Raw genomic sequence first — 23,515 nt, 5'->3', positions numbered from 1 at the left:
GTTTGCATCCGCAACGGTGTTCTCGTTGGTCCTTGGGAAGGGTCTCTCCAGAAGGAAGACTCTCTTCGGGGGTCTTTCATTTGGTGGCCCGTACGGGGAACTGGAGACCCCCACCCAGGGACCACCGACCCACCTTCGGGAGGTAAGCTGGCCAGCCTTTTATTTTTGTCACGTCTGATTGTCTGTTTGTCGACTGTGCTGCGTTCTGTATACCTCAGCTGGGTGTCTTGTATTTGGCGGGATAGAGAAGGAGTTGACGAACTCGGACTTCTCCCCCGCAACCCTGGAAGACGTTCCAAGGATGTCTGGGGCCCGATATTCCAGGGCCCATCTGCCGGAATCCGTACCCCGGATCGGACTCTTCGGAGCCCCACCTTTGTCTGAGGGGTACGTGATCCTTCCGGGAGGCAAGGGATCCGGACCCTCATCTACGTCTCCATCTGAGTTTTTGCTTTCGGTTTTGCGCCGGAGCTGCGCTGCGAAAATTGTCTGTGTTTGTCTCTGCGTCCTTTTTGTCTGTTTCACGTCTACGGCAATTTCATTGGAAATTATGGGGCAATCCATAATTACCCCCTTGAGTCTCACCTTACAGCACTGGAGAGATGTTCAGGACACGGCTAATAACCAGTCCGTGGAGGTCCATAAAAAGAAATGGGTCATTTTCTGTTCCTCTGAATGGCCAACTTTCAACGTCGGCTGGCCACGAGATGGAACCTTTAACCTTGATGTTATTTTACAGGTAAAAGCCAAGGTGATGAACCCAGGCCCACATGGGCACCCCGATCAGGTGGCCTACATTGTGACCTGGGAAGCCTTGGCCTACGACCCACCTCCTTGGGTCAAACCTTTTGTTCTCCCTAAGCCATTCTTGAAAGAACCTTCTGCCCCTACCCTTCCTCCTCCCCTCCTCCCGACCCCGGCTAAACCACATACTCAATCTTCTCTTTACCCGGTTCACACCAAGCCTTTGCAGCCTGGAGGGAAAAACAAAGGGACCCCAATGGCAAGGACGGTCCTGCCTCCTGGAGATGAATTATTAATGGACCTATTGGATGAACAACCCCCGCCATACCAAGGACCCGCTCCACCAGAGGAAGCTGCCCCGACTGCGGCGGCCCCGGACCCCGCACCCCCAGCCACGTCCCCGGACCCCGCACCCCCAGCCACGTCCCCAATGGCTGGACGACTGCGCGGACGCCGGGAACCTCCCCCAGATTCCACCTCACAGGCTTTCCCCCTCCGGATAGGGCCAAATGGCCAACCTCAATACTGGCCATTCTCAGCCTCCGATCTTTATAACTGGAAACATAATAACCCTCCTTTTTCCAAGGACCCCACCATGCTAACCTCTCTTATTGAATCTATTTTGGTCACTCACCAGCCCACCTGGGATGATTGCCAGCAATTATTACAGGCTTTATTAACCAGCGAGGAAAAGCAGCAAGTCTTTCTGGAGGCTCGTAAGAGGGTGCCGGGTGACAATGGCCGTCCCACGCAGCTGCCGAATGAAATCGATGCTGCTTTCCCCTTGGAACGCCCAAATTGGGATTTCACCACACTTGAAGGTAGGAACCACCTACGTCTCTATCGCCAGTTGCTCATAGCGGGTCTCCATGGGGCTGCCAGACGACCCACCAATTTGGCTCAGGTAAAGCAGGTCATTCAGGGTCTTGAGGAGTCCCCCTCCGCCTTCCTAGAGCGACTCAAGGAAGCTTACCGTATATATACTCCCTATGATCCCGAGGATCCTGGATGTAACCTTGCCATGTCTTTTATTTGGCAATCAGCACCAGATATTAGAAAGAAATTAGAAAGGATGGAAAACCTCAAGGAAAGTACCTTGCAGGATTTACTTAAGGAAGCAGAGCGGATTTTTAACAAGAGGGAGACTCAAGAAGAGAGAGACGAGAGACTTAGAAAGGAAGCAGAGAAAAGAGAAGATATTAGGGACCGTAAGAGGAATAAGGAAATGAGCAAGTTGCTAGCCACCGTAGTCTCAGGACAGCGGCAGGATAGACAGGAGGGAGACAAAAAGGGGCCCAGATTGGACCACGATCAATGCGCATATTGCAAAGAAAAAGGTCATTGGGCCAGAGATTGCCCAAAGCGCCCTAAAGGACCCCGCAAACCCCGGCCTCAGGCCTCCCTCTTGTCCCTGGAAGAAGACTAGGGAAGTCGGGGTCAGGAGCCCCCCCCTGAACCCAGGATAACCCTTGATGTTGGGGGGCATCCAGTCACCTTCCTCGTGGACACTGGCGCTCAACACTCAGTGTTGACCCAGCCTACGGGGACACTGAGTGACCGGTCAGCTTGGGTCCAGGGAGCCACCGGAGGAAAACGTTACCGATGGACTACGGACTGGAAAGTGCTACTGGCTACTGGTAAGGTGACTCATTCCTTTTTGCATGTGCCTGATTGCCCCTACCCGCTATTGGGCAGAGATCTTCTCACTAAATTGAGAGCACAAATACATTTTGAGGAAGCAGGGGCTCACGTTACAGGCCCCCAAGGGGAGCCCCTCCATGTTCTAACCCTCAATTTGAAAGATGAATACAAGCTATATGAGCCAGGAGAACATGAGGAACCCCAAAAATTGACCACCACGTTTTGGCTAAAAGAATTTCCCCAGGCTTGGGCCGAAACCGGGGGCATGGGCTTGGCAATTCGGCAACCCCCTTTGATCATCGCTTTAAAGACCACGGCTACTCCCGTGTCAATTAAGCAATATCCCATGTTCCAAGAAGCCTACCAAGGAATTAGGCCACACATTAAGAGACTCCTGGATCAAGGGGTTCTGATTCCTTGCCGGTCACCATGGAACACCCCTCTCCTCCCTGTCAAGAAACCCGGCACGGGCGATTATCGGCCGGTGCAGGACTTGAGAGAGGTCAATAGGCGGGTGGAAAACATTCACCCCACGATCCCCAACCCCTACAATCTACTGAATGGACTTCCACCCTCCCATAGCTGGTACACGGTACTGGATCTCAAGGATGCTTTCTTTTGCTTAAGATTACACCCAGGTAGCCAGCCCATCTTTGCCTTCGAATGGAAGGACCCAGAAATGGGGCTTTCTGGGCAATTGACATGGACCAGGCTCCCACAGGGGTTTAAAAACAGCCCCACCCTCTTTGATGAGGCCCTACACAGGGATCTGGCTGACTTCAGAATTCAGCACCCGGACTTGATCCTGCTACAATATGTTGATGACTTATTGTTGGCAGCAAAAACAGAAGCTGAATGCAGGGAGGGGACCTCTGCTTTACTAAGAACCTTAGGAACTCTTGGTTATCGGGCCTCTGCAAAGAAAGCCCCGATTTGTCAACAACAAGTCATATACCTAGGGTATCGACTCCAGGAGGGACAGAGATGGCTAACTGAGGCACGTAAGCAGGCCATCCTGAACATCCCCGTCCCCAAGGGACCCCGTCAGCTGCGGGAATTCCTGGGGACCGCTGGATACTGTCGCCTTTGGATCCCCGGGTTCGCAGAATTAGCAGCCCCCCTTTACCCGCTTACCAAACAAGGGACACTCTTTACCTGGGGGGAGGCCCAACAAAAAGCCTATATGAACATTAAGAAAACTTTGTTGGCCTCACCGGCATTGGGCCTCCCAGACCTGACCAAACCGTTCGAATTGTTTATGGATGAGAGTCGGGGCTACGCCAAAGGAGTCCTAGTCCAAAGACTGGGACCCTGGAGACGGCCTATAGCATACCTCTCCAAAAAGTTGGACCCTATGGCCTCAGGATGGCCCCCTTGTCTCCGCATGGTGGCAGCCATAGCGGTCCTAACGAAGGACGCTGGTAAACTGACCTTGGGACAGCCACTGACTATCCTGGCACCCCATGTGGTAGAGGCTCTGATTAAACAGCCTCCGGACCGCTGGCTGTCCAACGCACGCATGACCCACTATCAGGCAATGCTCCTAGACACTGACCGAGTGCGGTTCGGCCCAACATTGGCACTCAACCCCGCCACCCTGCTTCCACTGCCGGAAGGACCAGACCAACACGACTGTCTGCAGATCCTGGCGGAAGCGCATGGAACCAGGCCAGACCTCTTGGACCAGCCCCTCTCAGATGTGGACTTCACCTGGTACACAGACGGGAGCAGCTTCATGGAGGATGGAGCCAGAAAGGCGGGGGCGGCGATGACCACCGAAACCGAGGTAATTTGGGCAGAGGCCCTCCCACCAGGGACCTCAGCTCAAAGGGCTGAACTTATTGCTTTGACCCAGGCACTCCAGATGGCGAAAGACAAGAGACTAAATGTCTATACAGACAGCCGATATGCTTTCGCCACTGCCCATATTCATGGGGAAATCTATCAAAGAAGGGGACTGCTCACCTCAGAGGGGAGGGAAATTAAAAACAAAGCTGAGATTTTGGCCTTACTTAAGGCCTTATTTTTGCCCCGAAAACTGAGCATCATTCATTGCCCGGGGCATCAAAAAGGAGATGCCCCAGAGGCAAGGGGAAATAGACTAGCGGATACAGCAGCCCGGGAGGCTGCAAAAGGCCTGACCTCGATGGCCTCCCAAGCCTTTCCCCTCCAACCAGAGGCAGAAGCCTCCCCTGAAACTCCAAGCCATGGCTTGTTCCAATACACTAAGGAGGACACTGATTTACTAAAAACCTTGGGGGCATCCTTTGACTCCACAAAAGGACGCTGGGTCTATGCAGGAAAGCCAGTAATGCCCATCGGACAAACTTTTGAATTAATATCCTACCTGCATAAATTGACCCACCTCAGTCGCCGAAAAATGAAAGCTCTCTTGGATAGGGAAGAAAACATTTACCACCTGCTCGGAAAGGATGCCATCTTACAACAAGTAACCGATTCTTGCAAGGCCTATGCACAGGTAAATGCCGGAAGGGCAAAGGTTGGAATCGGAGTCCGCATGCGAGGACACCCACCAGGTATTCACTGGGAAATTGACTTTACAGAAATAAAGCCAGGACTATAAGGCTATAAATACTTGCTAGTATTCATAGATACCTTTTCCGGATGGGTGGAAGCTTTCCCTACCAAACATGAGACAGCCAAAATAGTCACCAAGAAATTGCTGGAAGAGATCTTCCCCAGATATGGGATGCCCCAAGTCTTGGGGTCAGATAATGGGCCTGCTTTCGTCTCCCAGGTAAGTCAGCTGGTGGCTAAGCTATTGGGGATTAATTGGAAATTACATTGTGCTTACAGACCCCAGAGCTCAGGTCAGGTAGAACGTACAAATAGAACAATAAAGGAGACTTTGTCCAAATTGATGCTCGCAACTGGCTCTAGAGACTGGGTACTCCTACTGCCCCTGGCCTTATACAGGGTCCGGAACACTCCGGGCCCCCATGGATTAACCCCATTTGAAATAATCTATGGGGCACCACCACCAATGATTAATTTCTTTGATGACATCATTGCTGATTATGCTAACAGCCCTTCTCTTGAAGCCCACTTACAGGCACTCCAGCTTGTCCAGAAGGAGGTTTGGAAACCACTGGCCGCTGCCTACCAAGAACAGCTGGACAGACCTGCGATCCCCCACCCGTTCCAGATCGGGGACTCTGTCTGGGTTCGCAGACACCAAACCAAGAACCTCGAGCCCCGCTGGAAGGGACCCTATACCGTACTATTGACCACCCCTACGGCGCTTAAAGTCGACGGGATAGCAGCCTGGATACATGCTTCACATGTGAAAGCCGCCAGCCCGGGACAGCAGACACCAGACCAGGAAAAGAAATGGAAGGTCCAGCGTACCCAAAATCCCCTAAAGATAAGACTGGTTTGCAACTAATGTTTAAGATGATCGGGTTTTTCCTATTAATCCTAGGACCTATGGGGACACAGGGAGAGGGCCCCCACACTGTCTACTCATTAACCTGGCGGGTCATCTCCCAGACCGGCGAGACGGTCTGGAAAAAAACTGGCCAATATGCCCCCAATACTTGGTGGCCACCCCGACCCCAGATTTTTGTCAATTAGCAGCCGGTTTAGACACCTGGGATGTCCCCATCGAGGACCCTACCAACTCTGAGGACAACCTGCCACGCGCTAAGCGTGTGGCCACAGAGGTCAGCTCATCAGGAGGGCCTATACAAACTTCCCCCGGATGCAGGGACAATTGGGCTAAAGACAGGCTAGCTTCATTGGATTTCTATATATGTCCAAAGGATGATAGAAGCAAAGACAAAGCATATGCTTATGGCGGGTATGAACAATATTTTTGTGCTCAATGGACATGCGAAACCACTGGGGATGCCTACTGGAATCCCTCCTCCTCCTGGGACAAAATTATTGTCAAGAGAGGCTGGGTTAAAAATAGGGCAGGAACCACTTCGCTGCCCCTTAACATTACATTTACTGACAAGGGTAAACAAGCCCTGGAATGGCAAAAAGGCTATACCTGGGGGCTCCGCTGGCATATGTCAGGGACAGATAAAGGGATGATATTCAAAATACAACTTAAGGTAAAGACAGCGGCCATAATACCTATCGGCCCTAATCAAGTTTTGACAAATCAGCGGCTCCCATCTGTACAGGAAAATAAGGAACTGTCAATTGATCACAATGCACCACCTGTTATGCCCAGTCCACCTAGGACTCATGGCTCAACTCCCGTCCCCACAGCTGCCTTAATTCAGGAAGGGACGGGAGACCGCCTATTAAATCTAATGGAGGGAACCTACTTAGCCCTCAATTATACTAATCCTGACAAGACACAAGATTGCTGGCTTTGTTTGGTCTCAGGGCCCCCATATTATGAAGGGATAGCTATCATGGGCAACTATACCAACCACACCAAGGCCCCCTCCCAATGTACCTCTATACCCCGGCATAGACTGACCTTATCAGAAGTTTCAGGGGAAGGATATTGTATAGGGGCTGTTCCCCCCAGCCATCAAAGGTTATGCAGAAAAATAGATAAATTAACCTCCACAGGATTTTATTATTTGGTAGCCCCTACTGGCACATATTGGGCATGTAGCACCGGGCTAACACCATGTATTTCAGCCGCATTACTTGATAAATTTAATGATTACTATGTTTTGATAGAATTATGGCCTAAGATAATTTATCATACATCTGAAGACTTTTACAGCCACTACGAAAGGAGGCCCAGATATCGTAGGGAACCGGTGTCCATAACTGTGGCCCTTTTACTAGGAGGAATTACTGTAGGGGGAATGGCTGCTGGAATAGGGACGGGGGCAATAGCTTTAACTGAGACCAGACAATTCAGACAACTACAACTAGCCATGAATACGGACATCCAGGCCTTGGAAGAGTCCATAAGTGCCCTTGAAAAATCCTTAACGTCCCTCTCGGAGGTTGTCTTACAAAACAGAAGGGGGCTGGATATCCTATTCTTAAAAGAAGGAGGGTTATGTGCGGCCCTTAAAGAGGAATGTTGCTTTTATGCAGACCATACTGGATTAGTAAGAGACAGTATGGCCAAGCTAAGAGAAAGACTCAAAAATAGACAGCAAATAGTTGAATCCCAACAGGGATGGTTCAAGGGATGGTACAACAGGTCTCCCTGGTTCACCACCCTGATCTCCACAATTATGGGCCCCATGATTATCATTCTTTTAATTTTCTTGTTTGGCCCTTGCATTTTAAACCGGCTGGTACAGTTTGTAAAAGACAGACTGGCAGTGATGCAGGCATTCATATTGACCCTGCAATATCAGCCAACTGAACCAATATATTCAGACTTCTGATTGCAACCCCTCCAAAGGAATGAAAGATTCCATTCCCCAATTAACAAGAGATATGGGGGAATGAAGGACCCCAACCCAAATTGCTCAAATTGCTGCCGCAGCTAAAAATAATGCCATTTTATGCAAGGCTTGTACTTTTGGGGAATTCAGACAGAGGACAGTCATACATTGCAAAACAGGATTACAGACTGTCTGTAGCAGAACAGGATATCTGTGGTCAGCCGTGAAGGCAAGGCAAGAACGGGAAGTGCCAGTTATGAAAGGGCCAACTCAGCCCTAACCGGGGGTCCATGTATCAAGGGGGAATTTCTCCCCAATTTAACCTGGCTAAATTAAGCTGTCCAATGAAATCCCTGTAACCAAGGCATCTGCTTCTGTAACCGCGCTTTTTGCTCTCTGCCCTTATAAAAACCCCTTACCACAGCCTGAGGGCGCGCAAGTCCTCTGAGAGACTCTGCCGCCCCAGGCGCCTATGTATCTGAAAATAAACCTCTTGCTGTTTGCATCCACAACGGTGTTCTCGTTGGTCCTTGGGAAGGGTCTCTCCAGAAGGAAGACTCTCTTCGGGGGTCTTTCAGTATGTATGTGTATATTAGTTAGTTAGTTAGAGATAGTGTGTGGTGTACCTTAGTTAACTTCTCTGGAGGCAAGCTCGCTCCTGTCTACAGATCCTCAGGGGAACAAGGCAGAGAAGGCTTGAATCTGATCACTACCATTTCCAACTTGAGAAAACCCAAGGAAGCTGAGTCTCTCTGTGCTGCTTTGTTAACTAGTCCACATTCATTTTGGAGAATAATAGAAATTTATTTTATTAAATTTAAGCAAAACAGGGGCTTGTCAAATGTGAATTAAGTAGTTCACAGAATTAAAAGAAAGATTAAGAGTTATTTATTTTTATCAGAAATCAGAGTACCCAGTGCCAAGGAATGATCTTTCTGGTGAGAGACTGTTCCAGTTCCAGCTCTACTGCTGTAAAACATTTGCTGCCCCAATGCACGATGGGACCAATGGTCAGGAAGGACCTCCTATAGGCGTCATGGTTTAAACCATTCTGAGAGCACGTTTTACATCTTTTTTAGCGGCGCAGGTAACACCTGTTCTCAACAGATATCACCATTATGACATCCTCCATGGCAGGGAAGAAGGTTGGGTGCCCATCAACTGGAGGTTCACACATACCGTGTAGTATTTTACCCTATTGGAGATGCTTCCATCCTGGCTCTTTGAAATAACTAGCAGACTACCTAAATTAAAAAAAAAGCCTGCACCAAATCATCCTTACAAGAAAAGAGCATTTTCTGTAGGCTGTGCCCAAGTTGCCCTCAAGGGTCTGGAGCTACCAGCTTGAGGAATGGTTCTTGGGAATTTGCTATGACTGCTGTGGTAGATGTTGCTTGGGAACAGTTTACTGCTGCGGAGTAGCACAGCATGTTCTTGTCTGAGGAACGTATTCTTGACGGCTTGTCACTGTACTGAAAACAACACAAAGAAGTCACATAACCTTTAAACAACCAAAAATTCAGCTCATGAATATGTGAAATATGCTTGCTAAATAGTGGGTGGCTCTACTATCATTTGAACTTGGCCTCCCTGCCCCTAGTAGGTGGCATACATGAGTGCCTCACACTGATGATGTTGGGATACTGTAACAGGCACCAAGTCATGGCCCAGGCAACAGCCATGTTCTTCCATTCCTGGTACTAATTCTGTCTTAATTTTCTGTTGCTGGGAGAAAATACCCTGATCAAGGCACCTTATACGATGAAGGGTTTAACTGGAGTTTAACTGCTTGTATTTCCATTATTCCATCAATGTTTTTCATTGTTGAATAGAACTTACATTTGCATACTTAGGGCCAATCCTTTACCCTGTATTCCTTTCTCAGTCTGTTCTATGTTTTGAAATGATGCTAATTAATATAATTTTTCTTTTGCCTAAGTTTTGGTACGGCATACCTTTTCAAAATTATCTCTTTTATGGTATCCTAAACTTAGGATGCCACTTTTTCTGAATTTCACACGTTTGTATTTTTTACTGAGGTGTCTAATGAAAGCGTAACTTACTTTTGTAGATCCTGTGAGAGAAGAATCTTCATTTTGTTTTTCCCTACAGTGGTACAGTCTCTCTGGCTGTCTTTTTTGATTGGCCCCTGCCCACACCTCTATCAATGGTACTTTTAAATAAACGACTCAGTTAAGTCAGGTGTGCTGTGGGTTCTTCAGTCCACTAGCCAGCTATGTACAATAGCATGCTGTGTTACTATTTGTGTTTTCTAAAAACTTTATATTCTCTTTGAAAAAACTCCCCCTTTTCTTCCTCAGAGATTTCTCTTTGACTTTTCCAGAAAAGCAGGTCCAGTTATTGTGATGTCCAGTCACCATACCTCAGTGTTCAGAATCATCACTGTGATTTGTTAAAATATCAGGGGGAAGCCTGTGCATTTATTATAAAAGTGAGAAACATCCCAATTATGGGGTGACAGCAGACTAACCATTTTGGTTCTCATGTTGTTCTTGAAGACAAAACATAGCAGGCTCTTTGACAGACTCTTTCAGGATTGAACAACTTTCTCCCTGTGATATCAAAGGTCCTTGAGTGCAAGTGTTCCCTGGAAAGACTGCAATGTTATCCTTACTCCAGCGATGACCCACACTATCTAAGAGTATTTCAGAATCAAAATGTGAGGCTGCCTGTTTAGTTTAAAAGCTGGGTTTTGACCTGGCTTATTGACATTGTCTAGACACTACCTGACTGTCATAACCAGGGCTGCATTCCTCAGAAGAGGCAGGTCATTAGTCTGGAGTTGAAAGAAGAGGTGACTCATGCATGTGTTGTAATCTCCTCTTTCAGATTCGAGGTGATGAAAGTTTATTGCTTCTATCGTCTGAGAGGCAGATGTGCTACACATTCGGGATGATGGATGATATAAAAGTATTTTCTTTTTTTCCCCATTGTATCTGGATCATCCACCGCAACTTGGGAAGAACACACCACCTTCCACATTGTATTAAACCTGAGATCTTGTCTGCTCTGATTATTGTTACTTGTGCCCTGGCAGCAGATTTCACTGTAGTGATGATTTTAATAACTACTTCGTGTTGTTTCTCAGCTCCCTCTTAGTGCTGGATCCTCTGAGTCTCTACTATGCCCCTCTCCTTCCAGACCTTGCATTTGGGAGTGTATGATTTGTGACTAGTTCATTGCGTTTCAATCTTTTGTTTCCTTAAAATGTTTATAAACAACTAGATCAATAATTCCCAACAACTCCATTTTGTAATCATGTAATCTCCATTATTGTGGGCAGTTCTTGCTTGCTTCTTTTTGTTCTTGTTTACTGAAGCCCTGCTCTGTGTCTAACACATAGCATTGTCCTACTTATCTCTGTCCACAGTGTAGTCTTATAAGCAATCACACAGGACTATGCTGCTACTAGAATTGTTGGACAATTTAGTTAAGCTATTATGTTTGCAAATGCTGTATACACTCTCTACACAGTGAGTTTTCAGATAAGTCTCTCCTTTATATTCTGTCCCCCACACTGTCCCTTCCACTGTCAGAGGACAAACATGAGTGCTTCCCTCATGCTTCATGTCTTAAATAGGGAAGAATTAGCATGTCTGCTTTCTGGCTTCCCACAGTGTGTGGTCCAGTGTCTATGAATTTCAGCATTCTGTTTGTTTCACGGGGCAGCTATTGACTGTAGCTGACCTGATGACTGTTTATCATCTTTGACAGCTTTTTGTCTATAGGTATTTTTGTGTCGTGATGACCTAACACTGAAATTCATTAACTACAATTGGTGCTGTCCATGCCAAGTCTGTTCATATATGTGCATGTATTTGTGGCCTTTCGTACTGATAAAGATATCAGAAACATCTTACTTTGGAATGGTAATTCTTGGTTTTGGTTTGTTTAAGTTTGAAATTTGATACATATCCCTCTATTGTTTGGCTCTTACTGCTAGTATTTGGGGACCTATGGGTTGACACTAGCAAATTACTGTGCAGGTGTTTCTCCTGTAACTTTATGCTTGCTCTTTGAAGTTTAGGTCACAAAATTTATAAGCTAGGTTTTTTTTGATTTTTTTTGTTATTGTTTAGTTGGTTTTTTTCCCTTGCAACAGGATTTCACGTAGCTCAAACTAGCCTTGAACTCATCTTATAATTAAGGCTAGCCTTGAATCCTGGTCCTCCTCTCTCCCCTCAATTGCTAGCGTTATAGGTATGTCACCACATGGGTTTTCCTACAAACTGTGCTGATCTGCTTGTTACATCCCAGAGCTGGCCTCTACTCGTCAGAGACCACTGTAGCATCCTTTCTTCAGTATCACCCGCATATTTCATCACTGATGATGCGTGGGAAAATCTTACTCCAGTGACAGACAGACATGGGGTGTTGTGTCTGAATGTTGCCATGCTATGTACATTACTAGGATTTAAACATGTTTGTCTTAGCTGCCTTAACTACTGAAGACCTGTCATGGGTTACATGGTGTTATAGGATAGCTTAGAATTTTGCTCTGTGTCCTTAGCTCGTCTTTCATAGCAATGAAGGCTCGCTTGTGATGGATTAAATGGAACAATTGCAGCCACCATTTAATACAGAATTGGTAAGTTTATAAATAGTTTCCTCGCTGTATGTTCCTTTCTGCCAAGAATGTGTGCTTTCCTCTAAAGTCTCCAAACACATACTCTCTTCCACCAACAGCACCAGACCAAGTTAGCCAGGACTCCTGGTTCTTGGCTTTGGTAAAAGGTACCATAGTTTTGAAAGTTTCTGTCGTTATGTATATGCTGATAGTTCTGTATCAGCACTAAACTCACAAAGTTATTTATAAAGCAAATGCTTATGAATATTGCATGAATGTGTGTATGTATGTGAATCCATGTATCATGTGGGAGTGCATGCATGTGTACACATACATGTGTTGTATGGGTGTGCCCACATGTGTTCATATCTGTGTTTTGTGTATATAAGCATGCAGGTAGAATTCTGAGGTCCAGACCTTCCCACCCTTTGCTTTCTACTTCACTGTCTGATGAACATTGGAGATTTGACACCTGTGTCATGTTAATTCATATTGATCATGAATGTTACAGATAAGGTGGAACAATCCATCAATACCACCGTTAATACGTGCAGGAGAGTTCCACATATGTCTGGGGTCACAGGACTGGGGTGGCTATGCAAATTGTGATGTGTTCTAACAGATTTTATTCTTCCCTTCCCCCACTCTTACCCTTCTTGTGGAGCTCTCAGGTTCCAGAAAGCATTGCTTTTCAGTTTGAGTAATGTATACATCCAATCATTTGAAAGGTATTCTCAACGGACAAGCCCTATAAATAATGTCAAACTAGACCACCCACCAGTTTTTCTGAGTCTCCATACACTTAACTCGTCCAGCTTTTAACCTTAGATTTTATGTCTAGTCAGTAATTCTTGGTTCTGCTGTACATTTTTCTTTCTTTTTTCTTTTTTAAGCATCCCAGATTCTCCTTAATTTAACCTTGATGCATTGATTACTAGAATGTCACTGGGGTATACATTTGGCATCCCTCTCTACGTTTGGCTCCTGGAACTACTGAGCTGAATTCTCAATGGCACATATGTTTTTATTCTTGCCAAAGCTGCATTGAATTTGTGAATAACTCAAGGCTGTTTTCTTCCTCCAGCCAGAAGAATGCTGGATCACAAAGGGCTCTGTGAGAGTCCGGACCTCATTTGCCCTTCAGAACTGTATCACAGGTGCCCAACAAATATTTTGACATGATTAGTTGGCAGCTAGGTGGTTTTCCTGGAATATTTCAAACTTGTGATGACCACCATAATAATACCTCAAATTTTTCAAAGGCTTTGAGGTCACAAGTGAATTTCTATTCATCACCTGCTGTAAACCAAGCAAGCCTTATTATCTTGTGTCCTTAGGAGGAGGTTACTAAACCAGAATGGGCTAGGAGATAGTATCTTTGATCACAAGTATGATTACGTACATCCTTCACTTATATTGTTTCTTCTACCATTTGATTATAGGTTTTGAACACAATTAAATAAACTCATATGGTGGCCGTTGTAATTTTTATCTTAATCAACTTCTTGCATACCATGAAGCTCAATATTCAGGTTTCTGTAATTCTTCTGACCATGTGAACTTGGTCATTTTCTTGCTTTTCCTCTGACTCTTAGAAAGCAGGTATCTGTTCTAACTTTACTTTCAATGAGTTTTTCTTTGTCTTAAATTTATCCATTCTCTGGCTCCATTTAGAGACGGTAGAACCGCCTCGCTGTCCCTCCCTCCTGCTCTCATTTGACTCCCTTTCCCCGGCTTTCCTGTGCCCCTTAGCTGTCACTCAATGCCATTTGCGTCTGAGCTAGGGATATTCCAGGGAGGAATTGTGCAGGAAGTCTGTGGCCTCACATCTTAGGCAATCAATACTCCAGTCAGCTTTCTTCCTCTCTTCCTTTACTCAGAATTTTAATGAGGATAAGTGCTGGGTTCAGCTGACCACCTAGAAAGGAGAGGTTTGTTTCTTTTTTACCTAGAATATTTTTGTGAGACCAAGAATGGTATACACCTCAGCTAATCCTGAGGTTCTCATGGGCAGTCATCAATCCACATTCACATTTCTTTTCTGTCACTGCCTTTTAAGTTCCCAGAAGGTTCATAGCATAGTTGCCCTTGAAGCTATCATGCAGCCTGGGAGAAATTCTGCCCTATGAGATATGATATAGTCACCATCAAGCCGCTAATCTGTGGGTTTATCAAAGGTACCAGCAATAGTGACCTCATGTACCTGTTACCAGAGGAGCTTTTTAGAAGATCCACCTGCCAAAACCTTTTGTGATTTCTACCTATTTACACTGTGGTGTGCAAACATGTGTGAATGTAGGTTGGTTTATAAAATGGTCCCACTGAGTCTATGTCCTCATCCTTCCCTCATCCCACTCTTCCATGAGCCATGCACTGCACCTATACAAAGTATTTCTGTGTCCCTTGGCTGTTCCACATTTATCACACCTATTTGTTGTACCATGCATTTCTATACTTCCAGTTGTCCGACAAAAAACTATAGCCTCCTTTTAGGACTCACCTGTGGAATTTTGCTTGAACACCTACTGTTCATGTAACATTTGTGTTATTATAATAATTGCCTGTTTTCTCTCTGCCAGTCCATGGAATCTCAGTCATGGAAAACATATTTTTTCCCATGAATCTTTTCTTCTGATTCTTGGCTCAGAGTGCTCCCTCAGCAAATGATTGATGGATGGATGGGCATTAGAATACCAAGGGTTTCCCCTGATGGACAACCAGTGTCCAACAAACATCTGCTGAGTAGAGTATGCCAGAATCTCATAACATGAGCATCCTGATGTGAGGAGACAGGCTGAACACTAACAAAAAAGTCATGTTGTCAGTTTGTTAAGAATGCATTTTCATAAGTTATGCGTACTTTATAAAATAATTATATTTTGTGAAGGTCAGCCCCCAAAAGTAGGCTGGATTATTAGCCCTTAAAGAATTTCCCATTTAAACACATTTTGCTGAATCTGTAAGTTTATTCTGTCATTCTCAAAACTCTCAGAAAACCTGATAAGAGTGATGAAGAGGTTCAGAGCCATCTGTGAGCTGATGCCCAGCAAGCATCGCTCCAAATATACCCAACACTCCGTTAGCATACAATCCATCAAGTCTATGGCACTCAACCCTGGCCACTGTGATGTGTTCATGACTTTCTGTCCTAAAGACACTTGAGAAACAATGTTGTAACGTGAAAATGTAAGGACCGCCACTCTTACAAAGTAGAAGCTGCCTTGTAAGATTATCAGAGAAGGATCTGGAATAAATGCCTTTGATGTGATGTTACTCTGAGAATGGGACTTGCCTTTACTCATCTGTAAAATGGGAAGAATCATGTTATATAGTTGATAAAAGACTGAAAAGCCTGTGAAGTAATAGTTATTACCTCAAAAGATCTTCCAGTTTTCAATCCTTCAAGTCCCAAAGTCCTAGAGGTGGATGTCACATCCACTCTCACATGTCACAGGCAGTGACATGTACTTCCTTGCCCTGGGGAGATAGCATGGTCAGTATATACTTGCTGAATAAATGCCAAGTCTTAGTGCCACAGTCAGAGACACCACAGACCTTCTCTTTGCATCCTAGAAGACCCTAGCAGTTCTTTCACCACTGTGCCTTTGTCATTATCTCTGGCTAAAAAGAGAGATAACTTGCCTCCTTAGAACAGTAGATGGTGCATCAGCCTCATAAAAGAAGAGATAAATATGCAGAGGATAGACACAGCCCATCATATACGGGACACACATTATTTCTAAGCTCTCCATTGGATCTCTTTATATTTTCAGCCTTCAGTCTACCCATATAACTGTCTATCAAAACTCTCTGAATAAAAGTTAAAACTCACAATATAATGGAAATCACAAAGTGCTTAAGACCACATTTGAGTAGAAGCAGAGTCAGAATTTGAACTCAACACTGGAAACTCAGTCCATGAAATCAAAATGAGTGGACAAATTTTAACATCATACAGTTTTAGCTAGAAGCTTCTCTAGTATTGGGAAACACATGGTTGTGCAGAAGGCCCATAGTGCCCTCAAATAGTCGTGGCCAGAAGAATCTTGCCTGGCTTGTTATAGACAAACTATCAAATGAGCGAACAGAAAAAAAATTCTTAAAGTTGCAGAAGTGCCAAGTCACAAAACAATACACCAAGTTGATTGGGAACAGATTTTTTAGCATGAACATTACAGGCCAGGAGGAAATAGAATGGCATATTCCAAAATCAAAAAGAAGGATATTGTCTTTAAAGGATATTATTCCCAGCAAAACTATCCTTCAGGGATGAAGGAGAAATAGACTTTACAAGATACACAAAACCTCAGAGCAGAGAGAGTGAGGAGGCTGCATCTGGTTCCCGCTCTCACAGCCATTGCAGTACATTGAGCTCCTTAGAGACAGCGCTGGGGCAAGCGAGAGCCGGACAGGCACTGGGCGACTCTGTGCCTCACGAACGAAAATCAACTAAACATGGGCAAAGGAGATCCTAAGAAGCCGAGAGGCAAAATGTCCTTGTATGCATTCTTTGTGCAAACTTGCCGGGAGAAACACAAGAAGAAGCACCCGGATGATTCTGTCAGCTTCTCAGAGTTCTCCAAGAAGTGCTCAGAAAGGTGGAAGACCATGTCTGCTAAAGAAAAGGGAAAATTTGAAGACATGGCCAAGGCTGACAGGGCTTGTTATGAAAAAGAAATGAATACCTACATCCTCCACAAAGGGGAGACCAAAAAGAAGTTCAAGGACCCCAATGCACCCAAAAGGCCTCCTTTGGCCTTCTTCTTGTTCTGTTCTGAGTATCTCCCCCAAATCAAAGGAGAACACCCTGGCTTATCCATTGGTGATGTTGCAAAGAAACTGGGAGAGATGGGGAACCAACACTGCTGCAGATGACAAGCAGCCCTACGAAGAGAAGGCTGCCGAGCTGAAGGAGAAGTACAAACAGGATATTGTTGCTTAGAGAGCTAAAGGGAAACCCGGTGCAGCGAAAAAGGGAGTGGTCAAGGCGGAAAAGAGCAAGAAAAAGACGGGGAGGAAGATGATTGAGGAGGAGGAAGAAGAGGAAGAGGAAGATGAGAAAGAAGATAATGATGATGAATAAGTTGGTGCTAGTGCAGTTTTTTTGTCTATAGAGCATTTAACGCCCCTGTTCACAACTCACTCTTTTTAAAGAAAAAAATTGAAATGTAAGGCTGTGTTAGATTTGTTTTTAAACTGTACAGTGTCTTTTTCTGTAGAGTTAACACACTACAGATAGCTCTGTCTTGGTGGTGTTTTCAATAGCCACTAACCTTGCCTGGTACAGTCTGGGGGTTGTAAATTGGCATGGAAATTTAAAGCAGGTTCTTGTTGGTGCACAGCACAAATTAGTTATATATGGGGATGGTAGTTTTTTGTTTTTTGTTTGTTTGTTTGTTTGGTTTTGGTTTTTTTCATCTTCAGTTGTCTCTGATGCAGCTTATACGAAGATAATTGTTGTTCTGTTAACTGAATGCCACTCTGTAATTACAAAAAAATGTAGCTGTTTTGTTGACATTCTGAATGCTTCTAAGTAAATACATTTTTTTATTAAAAAAAGATATACAAGACCTAAGAGAGCTCATTACCATCAGAACAGCTTTATAGAAGATTCTTAAGATAGTCTAGTATTCCAAATGGAATAAATACAATTATGATTATTAGAACATAATAAGCTATAAATATTACTAGTAAAAGGTACACAAGAGATGAACAGAAGAGAATTAAGCCTGATCCATGTAGTAAGTAACCAATCACAAAGATGAACAATAAGACAGGAAGACTAAAATAAGCAATGTTCAAAGCAAACACAGAATTCAACAAAATAACAAGAACCATTCATTATATATCTCTCATCACTTTAAATATAAATGAACCAAACATCTCCAAATAAAAAGATATAGACTGGTTTACTGTGTTAGTTACATGAGCAAATGACTTGACAAGAAGTAACATGGTGGGGAGGAGGGGACTTAATCTGACACATAGTTTAAAGAGATGTAGTCCACTGTGGTGTAGAAGGCCTGGCAATGAGCATTCTCTGGGGCTCTGGGGTAATTTATCTGTGAGATGACTTGCTTACATATCAGAAGATCAGGAGGCAGATAGCTATGGCCAGAATTAGGCTAGGCTAGAGCCATATTGGCATTCCCCTAAAGCCCTATATCTGCCATCTAGTCACAGCCTAAGGGTTTTACATCCTCCCAAGGAGTACCAGACCAACTTCTCAAACCCACGAGCCTATAGAGGACATTGCACATGCAAATCATAATGCTGAATGAATGGCTACAAAAGCAAGATACAGTGATATATTGCCTATAAGAAATTCACTTCTAAATTAAGCACATGAAGATATAATTTAGTGAAAGTAGAAAAACCACAAGTCTTACCAAAAGCAAGACAGAGAAACTAGTAGATCAGACAGAACGGAATTAAAGACAAGAATTAAAGATATTCCTCTTATTTCTGCTTCTATTCCCTCACCATTTTCCCTCCTACTAGGAAATGCATTTTCAAATAGTGTTTGTACTTATATTATATTATACTCTGGAGCATGCTAATCTAAAAATTCAAGATGATGTTAAGGTTTTATCCCCATGCACATGCATACTCAAATCTCAGAATTCATAAATACAAGGAAGGACAGTTTGAATACCTTATGAAAATAAAATGCTTTAAATTGCTTGTTATCTCTTTATGTGGTTCTATGTGAATTTATGCCCATACATTCACATGCAAGTGTGAATGTGGTTGCACATGTGTGTGTCTGTGGGTGGAGGCACAGGGCAACTTCAGATATTCTTCCTTAGGATTCTGCCTTGTAGTTTTGCGATGACTTCTCGCTGACCTATAACTCACTGATTCATCTGGGCTTGATAGCCAGAGAGTTCAAGGAATCTGCCTATTGCTGTCTCTTAGTTCTGGATTACAAGCACATAAAACATGTCCTGTTTGTGTATGAGGCAGGAGCTTTGAATTTGGGTCTTTGCAAGGCAAGCAGTTTATCAGTTAACTGCCTTCCTAGTCCAAGGTTTGCTATCAGTAGGTTGAAGCTGAGGAAGACCAGAATTAAAAATGCAAAGGCAGTAAAGGACAGATCTGGGAATATATCCCAAACTTTCTGAAAATAAAGCCTATATCACTAGAAAAAGTTATCTGGATGGCTAGAAGGCAGCAGAGTCCATTTCAATGGTGCCTCCTGACCAGCCCTGCCTCAAATCCCCCAGCAGAAAATATTGTCTGCTATGGAGCTACTGCTTCAGGGCTTGACTGATGGGTCATACATAGAAAATGTTCTGGATCAATTTAGAATCAGAAACATAATTTAATGGCACCTGTTTGTCTAATCAAAAGAAGCATTCAAGCTGATTGGACACTAATTTATCCCCAAGCAGTCAGACCACCATTAGTTAAAAGTTTGGGACCCCAGGTAGCCCCACTGAAGGTTTACAGAGGCAGTATTTGCCGATGACAATCAGCCTGTCCCTGCTGTTCAATTAGGTTCTGATTTGTAATTCCCAACCCTCTAGCCCAATTTTACTCAGTGAATTCTAGTCAACACCGTAGGAAAAATTAATGCCTGTGAAATAATATTTGAGTAATCAGAAGGGAAGTTAAATGCAAACTGTTCCCTCTTGTTAGAGTATGAAATTTTACCTAGGAGTTATGTGGAGATGAATTCTTGCCAAGGAATTTTTGATATGGGTGTGTCTAGGTTTGTACATGTGTGAGCATGCATTATTCATGACTTTTTAACATTTTTAGTGTATGTGTGTGTGTGTGTGTGAGAGAGAGAGAGAGAGAGAATACCACTTATATGTAGTGCCTTGGTGGTCAGGATAGGGCATCTGACACCCAGTAGCTGGGTGGTAAGCTGTTGTGGATGCCATGTGGGTGCTAGGGAAGAGGGTCACGTGCTCTGAAAATATATATTCAGCCTCAGTTGCCATTGGTGACTGACCAGCAAAACTCATGTACCTTTCCTAGATCACAACTCTCTTTTTCTGGTTTTACCACTCTACTAAAAGACATGGATCTTTACCAACTGTACACAATGTGGGTGTACTTATAAAGCCTGAGAACTCAGGAACACCTAGAAAAGGAACGGACACTGTCCTAAACATGGGCCATGTCCAAATCAGCTAGGTGCTGTCACATGGTTAAGTTAAAATGGGAAATATTCGGTTTTGTGATGAGAAGGCTGTTCAGTGTGGCCTCTGAACGCGTGTCAGTAATCAGTTACAGAACTTTCCTGTTTGTATATAATGGCAATGTGGTTGTCCTTCTTTCTAATGAAGAAATCAAGATAATATCTGGTTCTGTAGGCAGAAAAAAGCTGGGCCAAAGCTCATAATTGGTTGGGACTGTGTCTAGAACACATCTTAAGCCTTGTACTCCCTCAGTGAGCGTGCAAGCTGAAGCCTCGCACTTCCCCAGTGAGTGTGCAAGAGTAATGAAGAGATTGCATGTACTGGTGACTACAGAACACCCAGGACTGGACACAAGGATCTTAGATTGAACAGGAACAATTTCTACAGACATAAGTCTTTACTAAAATATTAATTTGAATGAAATAACAATTATAAATGGTTTCTTATTATAAATGATTATTCTGGCAATGATAATTAACAAAGAAAAATAATACATGATTAAAGGTGGAATATTCTGAATCAATTAATTAGGTTCCATCATTTTGCAAACTTAAAAAGTAATATAATGGAGATATCAGTTTTATTAGTCTACAAGATAAAATTTAATTAACATTACTAAATTAAATTGTTAATTATTTTTTGGCACGATTTTTAATTTAAACTTTTATGTACATTTACTTATGATGAAGCTGCATTCTACAAATTGCTATAGCAGAAGAGGGTTAGACCCAGAATGTTTAGAAGTTTATTGTCCTTCTTGAAGACAGGGCAAATATCATAACCATAGATGTTTAAATCTGCCAAACATGAGTGATAATCTGCCAATCCAGGGTGCTCCACAGTGGCAGCCAGGTACCATTTAAAGGTGGCTTATGTTTCTCCTCACCCACTGTTGTTACATTGCAATCAAGTTGTGAGTAGCAGATCTGTCTCTGTTTCCCATCTCTGTGTCTCTGTATGTCTCCTTCCCTCACTGCCTGCCTTCCATCTCCCCTTGTATATGAGTGTGCCTGTGTCTGTATGTGTATGTCTGTGTGTGTGTGTATGTGTGTGTGTGTGTGTGTCGGTGTGTGTGTGTCAGTGTGTATGTTTGCATGTCGGTGTGTGTGTGTGTGTGTGTGTATTTTTTTATCTCTTTCCTGTTCTGAATCTTGCTTTCTCATAGGCATACAAAGTTTCTGAACAATATCTTCTGGGTCTTCATAGTTTCAAAGAATGAAGATGAAGTTAGGACTTAAGGATCCAGCAACAAAGTGAAGTCTTTGGAAATGATTCCCCCACAGCCCATATTAACACAAACCATTCAGTATTTTCTCCCTTCAGTTTGTTTTTAATAATGCTTTGCTATTTGTAGCATTTTCACACAGTGACCATTACGGAGCCCACAGTGATCTTCCGGTGGCTACTGTGTCTCTAGTTCATTCTGAGAGCCTGTCTGTGGTATAAGCCGGGGAAGCATGGAGGGAGACAGTGCGGGATGCTGCTGAGACAGAAAGGTGAGCGCACAGCTGAAGTGCAGGGACTGCCATATAAAACATCACCTCGCTGCAAGGCTCCTGTTTCCTGTCTCCTTTGCTTTATGTCTTCAAATTCCTGAAAAAGTAACACTTTGGTCACAGCAAATGAGCCCAGAGATTGGAGGGGGAAGAACTCAGCCAGGTTCTAAGAACTTGCCCGGGCCCCCACAGTTTTATCTCTGGGCCTTGGTCACGTTAACATCTTCAAAAAAGATTTCTTTATTTTTGAGAATATAATGTAGTCACCTTGTTCCCACCTTCCTCCAAACCCTGCTTTACACTCATTCTTGCTCTTTTTCAAATGCCTGACCTAAATATTTCCATCTACATAGTTACAACCTGCCCAGTCTGTATAATGTTTCTTATATGTAGCTTCCAGGATTGACCATCTGGTGTTGGATAACTAATTTCCTTCCTTGGGGAAGACTATTTCTCCTGCTTTCAGAATTCCTCAGTTGCCCTAGTTCTTTGTGTAGGTTTGAGAGTTTTGACATTTCCATTGGAAGAGAGAATTCGAGCTCAGGAGTGCTTAATTCCCTTGGGGATTAGATGCACACAGACCACGGATGGGGAGTGCACAGACTGTAGGCACACACAGTATCAACCGAGATGGATCTGACTGCCTGGCCTCCTTTCCTGACAGGTTGCATCTGAAACATCGCTTCAGGGACCTTGTTATCTGCCTTTGGTTTCAAAGGTAGAACCTTGCCCGAAGGTTGTGAGCAGAAAACTGGCACCTGCAATTTGGTTCACTACAGATTGGAGAGGGAAGCAATTGAATTTCTCCTGAGCCAAATGCACAGCTAGTGGCCTGCAGAGTGACCTCTGGAAGGCTTCTTAGCTGTCCTCTAGTCTCTGCAGTGTTATTGGCCTGCTGTTTCCCCCAAAGAAGGCTGTGTGACTCTGCGGGCCTCCCTTCAGACTCTGTGAGACCCTCAAGGGTGGAGGCCACGTGCATAGTCACTTCTGATCTCACGGAGGAAATAAGTGGAAAATGAGGGAAGCAGCATTGCACAGTAAAGACACAGGGTATGTGACATTAGACAGACCCAGCGCTTTCTTATAGAAAAAATAATACTCAGGCTTACTGACCTACAGAATAGGGGAGTGACCTGCATTCCCCAGTCTTGCTGTAGGGACCAGCACTTCGTCCTGGAGTACATAACAGGCACTGGAGACACATTCCCTCTTTTCCTCATTTATACAAATAAATAATCAGTCTTAGGAGATAAATATTTGTGTGTGCAGAAGTGACAGTCTCTCCACCCACACTTTAATGTGTCTAGCTGTTTTCCTCTACTACTTTTTAAATTGCTGTTAAACTAATTGGAATACATGCAGCATTATATACTCGTCCATCTAGCTAGCCAATCTTGGGCTATTTACTTTTCTTTTTGGTCCTCAATTTTCCTCTGTGTGAATGGGTGGTTGGTGGGTTCAATTTGCCAAGATGAGTTATGTTCGATGGAAATATATTTCATGTACCCTATAACATGTGGTCTTAGTGCTATTTGTGAAACAACAGATTAAGAAAAAACCCTC

The 23,515-nt window shown here is 44.0% G+C and overlaps 1 protein-coding gene and 1 pseudogene across 1 annotated transcript; both read left to right on the top strand.

Annotated features, from left to right (window-relative positions):
- Nucleotides 1-563: 563 nt before the first annotated feature.
- Nucleotides 564-8,168, top strand: LOC148118226 (uncharacterized). The gene is made up of 2 exons (XM_087901320.1): nucleotides 564-1,565; nucleotides 5,448-8,168. The coding sequence occupies exons 1-2, from the start codon at nucleotides 755-757 to the stop codon at nucleotides 5,789-5,791; spliced, it is 1,155 nt and encodes a 384-aa protein (XP_087757446.1). The 5' UTR covers nucleotides 564-754; the 3' UTR covers nucleotides 5,792-8,168.
- Nucleotides 8,169-16,702: 8,534 nt separating this feature from the next.
- LOC125390600 (high mobility group protein B1 pseudogene) lies at nucleotides 16,703-17,389 on the top strand (annotated as a pseudogene).
- The last annotated feature ends 6,126 nt before the right edge of the window (nucleotides 17,390-23,515 follow it).

Source organism: Myodes glareolus, chromosome 24 (assembly GCF_982192425.1).
Source record: "Myodes glareolus chromosome 24, mMyoGla1.1, whole genome shotgun sequence".
In the NCBI taxonomy this organism is placed as follows: domain Eukaryota; kingdom Metazoa; phylum Chordata; class Mammalia; order Rodentia; family Cricetidae; genus Myodes; species Myodes glareolus.
Note: the sequence above shows the minus strand (reverse complement) of the source record. Positions and strands in the feature narration are given on the sequence as shown.

Bases quoted from the DNA above. Each gene is read 5' to 3' on its own strand.
- LOC148118226 (XM_087901320.1), top strand. From the start codon at position 755: ATGAACCCAGGCCCACATGGGCACCCCGATCAGGTGGCCTACATTGTG. The intron at 1,566-5,447 runs GTAGGAACCACC...CTTCTCTTGAAG, and splicing joins GGATTTCACCACACTTGAAG to CCCACTTACAGGCACTCCAG.